The following is a 13,100-nucleotide window of genomic DNA, read 5'->3' on the forward strand; positions in this document are numbered from 1 at the left end:
TAAGGTGTTTCCAGAAGGCTTCGAGGGAGAGGGAGCAGGCGGTGGCTGTGGAGAGAAAGGAGAGAGGGGAGAGGAGAGGGGAGAGAAGGAAGAGGAGAGAGAGGAGAGAAGGGGAAAGGAAGAAGGGAGGAGAGAGGGGAGAAGGGAGAGGAGAGAGAGGAGAAAGGGGAAAGGAAGAAGAGAGGGAAGGGGAGAGAAGGGAGAAGGAAGAGGAGAGGGAAGGGGAGAGAGGGAAGAAGAAAGAGGAGAGAGAGGAGAAAGGGGAAAGGAAGAAGAGAGGGAAGGGGAGAGAGGGGAGAAGGGAGAGGAGAGAAGGGAAAGGAAGAAGAGAGGGAAGGGGAGAGGGGGAGAAGGAAGAGGAGAGAAGGGAAAGGAAGAAGAGAGGGAAGGGGAGAGAGGGGAGAAGGGAGAGGAGAGAAGGGAAAGGAAGAAGAGAGGGAAGGGGAGAGAGGGGAGAAGGAAGAGGAGAAAGGGGAAAGAGGAAAGGAAGAAGAGAGGGAAAGGGAAAGAGGGGGGAAGGAAGAGGAGAAAGGGGAGAGAAGGGAAAGGAAGAAGAGAGGAGAGAGGAAAAATTATAAAGGAGAAAGAAGAAATGAGAGAGGGGAAAGGAGAAGAGAAAGGAGAAGGAGAACAGAAAGGAGATAAGAAAAAGGTGGAGGGAGAAGGGAGAGAAGGGAGAGGCTGATCTGAGCCGGGCCCGAGAGCTGCAGGAGCCCAGGATGCTGCCCAGGGTGCCAGTGGCAGCCACCCACCCCCTCCAGCCAGCACAGGGTGGGCAGAGGCACCAGGACCCCCTCGCCCCCTCCCTTCTCCTCCTTGAAAACGGCACAGCCAGGGTCCCTCTTTGCCTCTCCCTCGGTTTCCTCCTCTCCCTCTCAGGAACAAAAGCTCCCGGGCTGCTGCAGGGCTCCAGAAGGCAGCGGGGCCGAGAAATCCTTGCAGGGAGACCCCCGGCAGCCGCGGGGCTGCCCCCCGGCCCCCTCCCCCATGCCCTCCCCCCCCCCATGCCCTCCTTCCAGCCCTGAGCGGGAGGCAGCTCAGCCGCGGGCAGGCGGAGGGAGAGCAGCGACCGAGCCAACAGCCTTAAAGCCCCAAAATATCCCTTTCCCCACCCAAAATATCCCTTCCCCACCCAAAATGTCCCTTTCCCACCCCCTTCCTCTCCCCCTCCCCCTCCTCGGGAAGGGAATCCTGCCGGGAACGAGGAGCGGGAGCTCACCTGGAGGAGGCTTGCAGGGGGAGCTGCATCCCGCCCGGCGCGGCCCTAGAGCATGTAGATGATGTAGGAGAGGATCACCAGGCCGATGATGGCGAAAAACATCAGGATGAAGATATCCAGCATGGCTCCTCTCGGCCTGGAGAGGAGATGCTGGGCACACAGCTGCCTCCTCCTCCTCCTCTTCCTCCTGCTGCTGCTGCTGCTGCTCCCCTGCCGGCCAGAGCTCAGCTGGCTCCGCTCGGGAGGCAGGGGCGATGCCGGAGCTGCTTTCCAGCAGGCAGGAGGGGAAATGAGGAGATAAACCCAGGCGCTCAGATGGGGCTGCAGCCTCAGCAGGGCTCGGAGGAGCTTTGCCCAGCCCAGGACCTTGCCAGCAGAGCTCCCAGGAGCCGCCAGCTGCCAGCCAGAGGCTTCCTCTGCCCCAGCTTCTCCCCCACCCAAACCGCTGCCCCAGCCGGGGGGCTGCTCGCAGGGCTGCAGCCCCCGGTTGGAGCTGGGAAAGGGCTCAGCCCGACGGGGAAAGGAGCCAGAAGGAGCTGTGGCCATCACCAAGCTGTGCTGCTCCCTCAGGACTGCTCTGAAACCTCAGCTCGTGGAGCCTGGGGCTGCTGGGGTAAGGCAGCAGCCTGCTCTGTGGCACCAGCACCTTCAGCTGGCTTGGGAGGAGGCTGAGGGGAGACCTCCCTGCTCCCTGCAGCTCCCCGAGAGGAGGCTCGGGTCGGTCTCTCCTCCCTGGGAGAGGAAAGGGCCTGAAACGGTGCCAGGGGAGGCTGAGGTTGGAGATGAGGAACAGGTTCTGTGCTGCAGGAGTGGTCAGGGGTTGGAAGAGGCTGCCCAGGGTCAGCTCCTGGGGATGTCAGTGCCGGCCAGGACCTCCTTCCCCACCCCCCCCTCGCCCCGGCTGCTTTCTAAGCAGGGCAGGAAAAGAGAGGGGCAGAGGAGGAGGGAAAGAGAAAGAGAGAGAGGGGCAGAGGAGGAGGAGGGAAGGAGAGGAGAGGCAGAAGGGGAGGGAAAGAGAGAGGCAGAGGAAGAGGAGGGAAAAGGCAAGAGAGGGGGGCAGAGGAGCAGGGACAGAGAGAAGGAGGGGGCAGAGAGAAGGAGGGGGCAGAGAGGAGGAGGGGGGCAGAGAGGAGGAGGGGGGCAGAGAGGAGGAGGGGGGCAGAGAGGAGGAGGGGGGCAGAGGGGCAGGGCCAGAGAGGAGGAGGGGGGCAGAGGAGCAGGGCCAGAGAGGAGGAGGGGGGCAGAGGAGCAGGGCCAGAGAGGAGGAGGGGGGCAGAGGAGCAGGGACAGAGAGGAGGAGAGGGGCAGAGGGGCAAGGACAGAAAGGAGGAGAGGGGCAGAGGGGCAGGGACAGAAAGGAGGAGAGGGGCAGAGGGGCAGGGACAGAAAGGAGGAGAGGGGCAGAGGGGCAGGGACAGAGAGGAGGAGAGGGGCAGGGACAGAGAGAAGGAGAGGGGCAGAGGAGCAGGGACAGAGAGAAGGAGAGGGGCAGAGGAGCAGGGACAGAGAGGAGGAGGGAGGCAGAGGGGCAGGGACAGAGAGGAGGAGGGGGGCAGAGGAGCAGGGACAGAGAGGAGGAGAGGGGCAGAGGGGCAGGGACAGAGAGGAGGAGGGAGGCAGAGGGGCAGGGACAGAGAGGAGGAGGGGGGCAGAGGAGCAGGGACAGAGAGGAGGAGAGGGGCAGAGGGGCAGGGACAGAGAGGAGGAGGGAGGCAGAGGGGCAGGGACAGAGAGGAGGAGGGGGGCAGGGACAGAGAGAAGGAGAGGGGCAGAGGAGCAGGGACAGAGAGAAGGAGAGGGGCAGAGGAGCAGGGACAGAGAGGAGGAGGGAGGCAGAGGGGCAGGGACAGAGAGGAGGAGGGAGGCAGAGGAGCAGGGACAGAGAGAAGGAGAGGGGCAGAGGAGCAGGGACAGAGAGGAGGAGGGAGGCAGAGGGGCAGGGACAGAGAGGAGGAGGGGGGCAGAGGAGCAGGGACAGAGAGGAGGAGAGGGGCAGAGGGGCAGGGACAGAGAGGAGGAGGGAGGCAGAGGAGCAGGGACAGAGAGGGAGAGAGGGGCAGAGACCACAATCAGAGGCAGCACAAAGGGCAGGTAAAAATTCAGAGCTTTTTATTTGAGGAGCTGAGGAGGGGCAGGGAGAGCAGCAGTTGGTTGCTTCTGAAACACCACCAACCACCACCAAAAACCACCCCCAAAAAATGGCCAAAGGATGGAAACTTTGTGTTTTATTTATTGGTGACCAAAATAAAGCCCAAATGACCCCAAAGGAGCCACACGAGGACCCCCTCCCCCCCGAAAAAAATAGCCTCAGTCAAGCCACAGGAGCTGGAAGGAAACAACTTTCTAAGCTCGGCCAGCAGGGGAAGCTGGGAGGGATGAGGTCAATTTTACAACAGGAGAAGCAACTCAGCTCTTCAATTAGTTCCTTTTCCCCTTCCTTCCCCTTCCCTTCCCCTTCCCTTCCCCTTCCCCTTCCCTTGCTTGGCAGCAATGGAAACAAAAAAGAACCACCCCAAACAAATCAACCAAAAGAGGCCAAAAGGGGGGAGGGAAAGTGCATAAATCAAGAGGGAAATAAAAGGAGGGGAAGGGAGGAAGGAAGGGGAAAGGCAAAAGGAGGGGAAGGGAGGAAGGAAGGGGAAAGGCAAAAGGAGGGGAAGGGAGGAAGGAAGGGGAAAGGCAAAAGGAGGGGAAGGGAGGAAGGAAGGGGAAAGGCAAAGGAGGGGAAGGGAGGAAGGAAGGGGAAAGGCAAAGGAGGGGAAGGGAGGAAGGGAGGGAAAAGGCAAAGGCGGGGAAGGAAGGAAGGGAGGGGAAAGGCAAAGGAAGGGAGGGAGGAAGGGAGGGGAAAGGCAAAGGAAGGGAGGGAGGAAGGAAGGGGAAAGGCAAAGGAGGGGAGGAAAGAAGAAAGGGGAAAGGCAAAGGGGGAAATGGAGGAGAAAAGGAAAGAGGGAAATGAAGAGAGAGGAGGAGGAGGAAAGGGGGAAGTGAAGAAAGGGGAAAAGGAAAGGGAGGAAAGGAAGAAAGGGGAAAAGAAAAGGGAGGAAAGGAAGAAAGGGGAAAAGAAAAGGGAGGAAAGGAAGAAAGGGGGAAAGAAAAGGGAGGAAAGGAAGAAAGGGGGAAAGGAAAGGGAGGAAAGGAAGAAAGGGGGAAAGGAAAGGAAGGAAAGGAAGAAAGGGGGAAAGGAAAGGGAGGAAAGGAAGAAAGGGGGAAAGAAAAGGGAGGAAAGGAAGAAAGGGGAAAAGAAAAGGGAGGAAAGGAAGAAAGGGGAAAAGAAAAGGGAGGAAAGGAAGAAAGGGGGAAAGGAAAGGGAGGAAAGGAAGAAAGGGGGAAAGGAAAGGGAGGAAAGGAAGAAAGGGGGAAAGGAAAGGGAGGAAAGGAAGAAAGGGGGAAAGGAAAGGAAGGAAAGGAAGAAAGGGGGAAAGGAAAGGAAGGAAAGGAAGAAAGGGGGAAAGGAAAGGAAGGAAAGGAAGAAAGGGGGAAAGGAAAGGGAGGAAAGGAAGAAAGGGGGAAAGGAAAGGAAGGAAAGGAAGAAAGGGGGAAAGGAAAGGGAGGAAAGGAAGAAAGGGGGAAAGGAAAGGGAGGAAAGGAAGAAAGGGGGAAAGGAAAGGGAGGAAAGGAAGAAAGGGGGAAAGGAAAGGGAGGAAAGGAAGAAAGGGGGAAAGGAAAGGAAGGAAAGGAAGAAAGGGGGAAAGGAAAGGGAGGAAAGGAAGAAAGGGGGAAAGGAAAGGGAGGAAAGGAAGAAAGGGGGAAAGGAAAGGAAGGAAAGGAAGAAAGGGGGAAAGGAAAGGGAGGAAAGGAAGAAAGGGGGCAAAGGAAAGGAAGGAAAGGAAGAAAGGGGGAAAGGAAAGGAAGGAAAGGAAGAAAGGGGGAAAGGAAAGGAAGAAGGAGGAAATGAAGAAAGAAGAGAGGAAAAGGGGGAAAGGAAGAAAGGGGGGAAAAGGAAATGCTGAAAGGAAAGAAGGAAATGAAGCAGTAAAAAGGTTTTGTTTTATTCCCATGGGGAGGAGGGGAAGGGGGGGAGAGGGAGGAGGGGAAGGGGGGGAGAGGGAGGGAAGAGCCTTGCAGGAGAATGGTCTCAAGGCAGCATTAAGAAAAACCAACAGCCAAGGAAGTTCCTTTTGCCCCCAGCCCAGAGCTCCTCTGGGGGGGGGGTTTGGTCCATTACAAAAAGGTTTTATTCACATTAATGCTTCCCCTCCCCCCCTCCCCTCCCCCCCCCCCCAATTCCCAGCCCAGAAGGTGATTAAAGAAGAGGATTAGCTGAGGGGAGACGCAGCAGACCCCCACCCCCACCCCCCACCCCCTGCCCTGCTCTTGTGCTCCGTTTGGTTTAGCACCGAATTAGGCTTTGCCCAGCCCAGGAATTCCACCTTGGATGCTCCCTGCCCCCCCTCGGGCTGCCCCCTGCCCCCCCTCGGGCTGCCCCCTGCCCCCCCTCGGGCTGCTCCCTGCCCTCCCCCCCCCGGCTGCACCCTGCTCCCCCCCAGGCTTCACTCCAGGTCTTTCCTCCCCTCCCTTGCTCCTTGCCCAGCTGGGAGCAAGGAAAGGGAAAGCTCAGCCCCAGCCCTGCCAGGAATCCTCTCCCTCCCCCCCCCCCCAATTCCAGTCCCCCCCCAGCCCCATGTGCTGTGAGGAACTAATTCCAGTCCCCCCCCCAGCCCCATGTGCTGTGAGGAACTAATTCCAGTCCCCCCCAGCCCCATGTGCTGTGAGGAAGGAGGCTGCAGGCAGGAGCTTGAGGCGGGGTGGGGGGGAAGGGTCCTCTCCAAGACCCCCCCCAGGGATGTGGCCCCAAAAGAGAGCCAAGGAATGTCTCAGCCCAAGCCCCCTTTGGTCCCCAGGTTCCCTCTGGTCCTTTGGGAATGGTCACAAGGCAGCAGCAGCTCGGTGGGGGGCAGCCTGGCAAGGGCAGGGGTCCCCCCCCCACCCACCCAGCTGCCCCAGGAGTGGGCAGAGGGCAGTGTGGGGGCACTGGAGGCAGCACAAAGGCAACACCACTGCCCTGCTGCAGCCCAATGCCTGTGTGTGTCCCCCCCCCCCACCCCCCCTGCCCAGCCTTCCAGTTCTTCCTGCCCCCAGCCAGCTCCAGGACCCCCCCCCAGGGGCAGAGGCCAGGGAAGTGCTTGGAGCTTTTGGTCCGTGCCAAGGTGCCAAGGGCAGGGCTGGGGCCCCCAAGAGGCCACCTGAAAGGGAGGTGCAGGGTGGCTCAGGGGGGTGCCCAGCTCCCCTCCCTGCCCTTCAGAACCCAGCTGCTGCAGGGGGCAGGCAGCCAGGGTGGTCCCCAGGGTGGGGAAGGGTCTTTGACAGGTGGCTCAGAGGAGGCACAGGGGTGGGGGTGAGGGGGGTGAGGGGGGGGGCTGAGCCTGCTGGCTCCCCAGAGCAGGGCTGAGGAGGCTGCCCCCAGAGCCTGGCAGCAGCAGGGGCACAGCAGGAAGGGCTCTGGGGGAGCTTGGGGGAGCAGCCACTGCAGAGGGGGAGAAGCTGCCCCAGAATGTGGGGTGCAGGGGACCCCCCCCAGCCCCAAGGCAGAGCTGCAGCAAGGATGGGGGGGAAGGGACATGAGGGCTCAGTGTCACAGTGTCCCCTCCTCGGTGCAGGGCAGCAGAGGCTCAGCTCTGCCCCCAGCAGCCTCCAGGCAGAGCCAAGCTGCAGCCAGCTCCTTCCCCTGGCAGCGGCAGCGCCCAGCTCAGCCCCGGGGGAGCTGGCAGGGGGCAGCCAGGGCCTGGGGCAGGAGCAGCAGAGGCAGCTCCCAGGGCTGCCTGCAGCAGCCCCTCCTGGATGGCTTCCTGCTCCGAGGCTGCCAGGAAGCTGCAGGCAGGAGCTGGGGGAGAGGCCCAGGGAGGAGCTGGAGGGGTGCCAGGAAGGAGGCTGCCAGCCTCACCCACACCCAGCACTGCCCTCTGCCCACCCCTGCCAGGGCAGAGGGCATTTGGTCCTAAGGGGGGGAGCTCCTCCTGCCCTTTCCTGCCAGCTCCAGCTGCTTCCCCCTGCCCAGGAGGTGCCAGGGTGCCCAAAGGGTGCCCAGGAGGTGCCAGGGTGCCCAGAGGGTGCCCAGGAGGTGCCCAGGCTGGGCTGGAGGCCCAAAGGAGAAGAAAAAAAGCTGCAGCAGTTTGGTCTCTCAACTCCCCCCCCACCCCCCCCCAGTGCCAACAGCCACAGCAAAGCCAAACTGGCACCAAAGAGAAACCCCCCAGAGATGGCTGGGGGGAGCACCAAGAGGGTGGGGGATGCCAGGGTCGGGGGGGTGGGTGGCATCCACAGTGGGTGACCCAGGGGGGGTTAGGGGTGTGGAATCCACTGTGGGTGACCCAGAGTGGGTGACCCAGGGAGGGTGACCTGGGGGTGGGTGACCCAGGGGGGGTGGCATCCCTGGTGGGTGACCCAGGGGTCGGTGACCCAGAGTGGGGGTGACCCAGAGTGGGGGGTGTGGCATCCCCAGTGGGTGACCCAGGGAGGGCGACCCAGGGAGGGTTATGGCATCCCCAGTGGGTGACCCAGAGTGGGTGACCCAAGGGTGGGAGACCCAAGGGTGGGAGACCCAAGGGTGGGAGACCCAAGGGTGGGAGACCCAAGGGTGGGAGACCCAAGGGGGTTGGCATCCCCAGTGGGTGACCCAGGGAGGGTGACCCAGGGAGGGTGACCCAGGGAGGGTGACCCAGGGAGGGTGACCCAGGGAGGGTTATGGCATCCCCAGTGGGTGACCCAGGGAGGGTGACCCAAGGGTGGGAGACCCAAGGGGGTTGGCATCCACTGTGGGTGACCTGGGGGTGGTGACCCAGGGGGGTGGAGGCATCCACTGAGGGTGACCCAGGGGGGGTGACCCAGGGGGGGTGGCATCCACTGTGGGTGACCCAGGGGGGGTAACCCAAGGGGGTTGGCATCCACTGAGGGTGACCCAGAGTGGGTGACCCAGGGGTGGGTGACATCCACTGTGGGTGACCTGGGGGTGGTGACCCAGGGGGGTTGGCATCCACTGTGGGTGACCTGGGAGGGGTGACTCAGCGGGGTGGCATCCCTGGTGGGTGACCCAAAGTGGGTGACCTGGGGGTGGGTGACCCAAGGGGGTTGGCATCCACTGTGGGTGACCCAGGGTGGGTGACCCGGGAGGGGTGACCCCGGGGGGGTTATCTGGAGGGGGGGTTCGGCATCCCCGGTGGCTGAGCCCCCAGAGCCGAGGGGCGCTGGGGGGGGGGGGGGGGGGGGCCGGAGGAAGGGCAGAGGCAGGAGAGGCTCCGCCCCCTCCCCCCCCGCACAGACAGCCCGGGGGCGGGGCTGGGGGCGGGGCCGGGGGCGGGGCTCAGATGGCCTCCACGTAGTTGGCCGGCAGCATGCCGGTGTCGCCGGTGCGCTCCACCGTGCCGTACATCCAGCCCTCGTCGATCTGCTGCGCGTTGACGATGGTGTCCCCGTCCTGGAACGAGACCTCGTCCTCATCCGCGGCAGTGTAGTCATAGACTGCCCGGAAACGCTTCTGGGGGGGAGGAAAGAAGAAGAAGAGGGAAGGAAGGAAAGAAGAAGAGGGAAGGAAGGAAAGAAGAAGAGGGAAGGAAGGAAAGAAGAAGAGGGAAGGAAGGAAAGAAGAAGAGGGAAGGAAGGAAAGAAGAAGAGGGAAGGAAGGAAAGAAGAAGAGGGAAGGAAGGAAAGAAGAAGAGGGAAGGAAGGAAAGAAGAAGAGGGAAGGAAGGAAAGAAGAAGAGGGAAGGAAGGAAAGAAGAAGAGGGAAGGAAGGAAAGAAGAAGAGGGAAGGAAGGAAAGAAGAAGAGGGAAGGAAGGAAAGAAGAAGAGGGAAGGAAGGAAAGAAGAAGAGGGAAGGAAGGAAAGAAGAAGAGGGAAGGAAGGAAAGAAGAAGAGGGAAGGAAGGAAAGAAGAAGAGGGAAGGAAGGAAAGAAGAAGAGGGAAGGAAGGAAAGAAGAAGAGGGAAGGAAGGAAAGAAGAAGAGGGAAGGAAGGAAAGAAGAAGAGGGAAGGAAGGAAAGAAGAAGAGGGAAGGAAGGAAAGAAGAAGAGGGAAGGAAGGAAAGAAGAAGAGGGAAGGAAGGAAGGAAGGAGGAAAGAGAATAGAATCAACCAGGTTGGAAGAGACCTCAGAGCTCACCAAGCCCAGCCTCCTGCCCAGCACCACCTGACCAACTCACCACGGCCCCAGGGGCCTCATCCAGGCTCTCCCTACCCCCCTGCCGTGGAGATGCCTCCAGCACCTCCCTGGGCAGCACATCCCCAGGGCCAATCTCCCCTCCTGGGCAGAATTCCTTCCTCACCTCCAGCCTGACCCTCCCCTGGCACAGCCTCAGCCTCAGGGAGCTGCCCTGCAGCCAGGAGGCTCTCCCTGGGCACCCCCCTGGGCTGCTGGTGCCAGCAAAGGCTGTGGGGAGCAGCCCCTGAGCACCCCCCAGGCCTGCCCCCAGGCAGCCCCTTCCATCCTCCCCTGCCCTGGGCTGAGGCTGAGCAGAGCCCCTGGGGAAGTCTGGAGGGGACCTCCCAGCCCCAAGCCCCCCTGCCCCAGCAGGGTCACCTGGAGCTGAGGCCAGGTGGGGCTTGGAAGGCTGCAGAGGAGGAGGAGCCCCCCCAGGGAGCGTGGGGGTGGTGCTGGGGGGGCCCTGGGAGCCCCCAGCTGGTACTCACCCCCCCTGCAGGAGCGCTGCGCTGCGTGGAGCTGGGGGCTGCTGGCTCCTTGTAGCTGTAGGACTGGGAGGGAGGTTGCTGCTGCTGCTGGTAGGCTGGGGAGGGGGCACAGAGGAGGCTGTTAGGGACTGGGGGGGGGACACACACACACAGACCCCCTGGCAAAGGGCCAGGGAAGGGCTTTGGGGGCTGGAAAGGAGCTCTGGGACTGAGCCCAACCCAGCCCCCAGCCCCAAGGGAAGGAGGAGCAGCAGGCAGCTGCTGCCCCAGGGCCAGGGAACAGAGGCAGGGAACTGTTTGGCTCGGAGGAGACCTCCCAAGGCCACCCCCAACCCCTCCCTGGCCACCAACCCCCAGCCCCAAGGGCCATGCCCACAACTCTGAGCACCTCCAGGCCTGGGGACTCCCCCACCCCCCTCCTTGGGCAGCCTGTGCCAGCCCCTGGCCACTCCTGCAGGGCAGAAGTTGCTGCTGCTGCCCAACCTGAGCCTGGCACAGTGCCCAGGGCCCTTTCCTCTCCTCCTGATGCCAGGCAGCAGAGCCCAACCCCCCCGCCCCCCGGCTCCAACCTCCCCCCAGGGAGCAGCAGAGAGCAAGGAGCTCTCCCTCAGCCTCCTCTGCTCCATCTCTCCCCCAGCTGCTCCTCAGCAGCCCTCCAGCCCCTTCCCCAGCTCGGTTGTCCTCCTCTGGCTCTGCTCCACAGCTCTCTCAGCACCTCTGAAAGCCCTCCCGGGGATGGAGACCCCTGACCCCCCCCCCCCGGGGCAGTCCCTGCCCCCTCCTCCCAGCCCCCTGCCTGCCTGGGCTGCTGGGCTGGACGTGGTGTGGCTGCGGCTGGTGCTGCTGCTCCGGAGGTCTCCTGTAGGTGGCGCTCTCCTGGGAGTTCCTGCGCTCCAGCTCAGCACCCTCGCTGGGGCTGGGACCCATCCTGCTCCTCTCGAACTCCTCGTGGTACTTTATCTGCAGCCAGAGAAGGAGGAGGGGGAGAGGGAGGTCACAGCGGGGCTGGGAGCAGCCCTGGCAGCAGCTCCTCCCCTGCAGCCCTGCAAGGGCTCAGCAGCAGCCTGCAGCTCATCCCAGCTCCCCCCCTGCAGCCCTGCAAGGGCTCAGCAGCAGCCTGCAGCTCATCCCAGCTCCCCCCCTGCAGCCCTGCAGGGACAGCAGCAGCCTGCAGCTCATCCCAGCTCCCCCCCCTGCAGTCCTGCAAGGGCTCAGCAGCAGCCTGCAGCTCATCCCAGCTCCCCCCCTGCAGCCCTGCAAGGGCTCAGCAGCAGCCTGCAGCTCATCCCAGCTCCCCCCCTGCAGGGACAGCAGCAGCCTGCAGCCCATCCCAGCTCCCCCCCTGCAGGGACAGCAGCAGCCTGCAGCCCATCCCAGCTCCCCCCCTGCAGCCCTGCAAGGGCTCAGCAGCAGCCTGCAGCTCATCCCAGCTCCCCCCCTGCAGCCCTGCAAGGGCTCAGCAGCAGCCTGCAGCTCATCCCAGCTCCCCCCCTGCAGCCCTGCAAGGGCTCAGCAGCAGCCTGCAGCCCATCCCAGCTCCCCCCCTGCAGCCCTGCAAGGACAGCAGCAGCCTGCAGCCCATCCCAGCTCCCCCCCCTGCAGCCCTGCAGGGACAGCAGCAGCCTGCAGCTCATCCCAGCTCCCCCCTGCAGCCCTGCAGGGACAGCAGCAGCCTGCAGCTCATCCCAGCTCCCCCCCTGCAGCCCTGCAAGGGCTCAGGCAGCAGCCTGCAGCTCATCCCAGCTCCCCTCCTGGCAGCCTTGGCAAGGGCTCAGCAGCAGCCTGCAGCTCATCCCAGCTCCCCCCTGCAGCCCTGCAGGGACAGCAGCAGCCTGCAGCTCATCCCAGCTCCCCCCCTGCAGCCCTGCAGCTCATCCCCAGCTCCCCCCCTGCAGCCCTGCAGCTCATCCCAGCTCCCCCCCTGCAGCCCTGCAAGGGCTCAGCAGCAGCCTGCAGCCCTTCCCCAGCTCCCCCTCCTGCAGCCCTGCAGCTCATCCCAGCTCCCCTCCTGCAGCCCTGCAGCCCATCCCAGCTCCCCCCCTGCAGGGACAGCAGCAGCCTGCAGCCCATCCCAGCTCCCCCCCTGCAGCCTTGCAAGGGCTCAGCAGCAGCCTGCAGCCCATCCCAGCCCCCTGCAGGGACAGCAGCAGGGGCAGGAGGAGGAGGGGCAGCAGCACCAGGGGCAGGAGGAGGAGGGGCAGCAGCACCAGGGGCAGCAGCACCAGGGGCAGGAGGAGGAGGGCAGCAGCACCAGGGGCAGCAGCACCAGGGGCAGGAGGAGGAGGGGCAGCAGCACCAGGGGCAGCAGCACCAGGGGCAGGAGGAGGAGGGGCAGCAGCACCAGGGGCAGCAGCACCAGGGGCAGGAGGAGGAGGGCAGCAGCACCAGGGGCAGCAGCACCAGGGGCAGGAGGAGAAGGGGCAGCAGCACCAGGGGCAGGAGGAGGAGGGGCAGGAGGAGGAGGGGCAGGAGGAGGAGGGGCAGGAGGTGGAGGGGCAGGAGGTGGAGGGGCAGCAGCAGCAGGGGCAGCAGCAGCAGGGGCAGCAGCAGCAGGGGCAGGAGGAGGAGGGGCAGGAGGAGGAGGGGCAGCAGCAGCAGGGGCAGCAGCAGCAGGGGCAGCAGCAGCAGGAGGGGCAGCAGCAGCAGGAGGGGCAGCAGCAGCAGGAGGGGCAGCAGCAGCAGGAGGGGCAGCAGCAGCAGGAGGGGCAGCAGCAGGAGGGGCAGGGGCACTGACGTTGCTGATCTGGTCCTGAGTCTTCCGGATCCGCTGCAGCTCGGGGGTGTCGGCCACCACGCTGAAGCCCTTCCCCTTGCTCTTCTCAAACTCCTCCTTGTAGCGAATCTGAGCGCGAAAGGGAGACAGGAGGAAAGCAGCTTGGGGGGAGGAGAAGCGGAGGGGCAGGGCACGGAGACCCTTCCCCAGCAGCCAGCAGCGGGGAGGCTGCAGCAGAGCTTCCCGAGGCCGGCCCCGGGGGCTCCGCTCGGGAGCCCACCCCCAGCCTCTGCCGCCCCCCGGGGGGGGAGAGGGAGAGGAGGAGCTGGGGGGCTGCAGAGCCGCCCTGGGCAGCCTGCCCCTGGCCCCCGGCAGCCTCTCGGCACCGAGGGAAGCTTCTCCCTTCGCTGGCCAGGGGGAAGGGCAGAGCCCACCCTGGCAGGACCTGAACGCAGCCAAGGCTGCAAGGCACAGCAGGGTGGGGGCAGGGGGCGGCAGGGGGCTCCCTGGCTGTGGTGCTGAGGGCCAGGGGCTGGGGTGCCCTGGGGG

The 13,100-nt window shown here is 63.9% G+C and overlaps 1 protein-coding gene across 1 annotated transcript in view; it reads right to left on the reverse strand.

The window, feature by feature from the left end:
* Window positions 1-8,516: 8,516 nt before the first annotated feature.
* LASP1 (LIM and SH3 protein 1) overlaps window positions 8,517-13,100 on the reverse strand; it is a 24,503-nt gene continuing 19,919 nt past the window's right edge. The window contains exons 3-6 of the mRNA XM_068170595.1: window positions 12,573-12,996; window positions 10,639-10,798; window positions 9,839-9,933; window positions 8,517-8,690 (exon numbers count right to left, since the gene is read on the reverse strand). Coding sequence (XP_068026696.1) covers window positions 8,517-8,690; window positions 9,839-9,933; window positions 10,639-10,798; window positions 12,573-12,996 — 853 coding nt within the window. The remainder of the gene's footprint in view (window positions 8,691-9,838; window positions 9,934-10,638; window positions 10,799-12,572; window positions 12,997-13,100) is intronic.

The sequence above is a fragment of the Melanerpes formicivorus genome, unplaced genomic scaffold (assembly GCF_026170545.1).
Source record: "Melanerpes formicivorus ecotype bairdi unplaced genomic scaffold, bMelFor1.0.p_v2 SCAF_442, whole genome shotgun sequence".
Classification (NCBI taxonomy): Eukaryota; Metazoa; Chordata; class Aves; order Piciformes; family Picidae; genus Melanerpes; species Melanerpes formicivorus.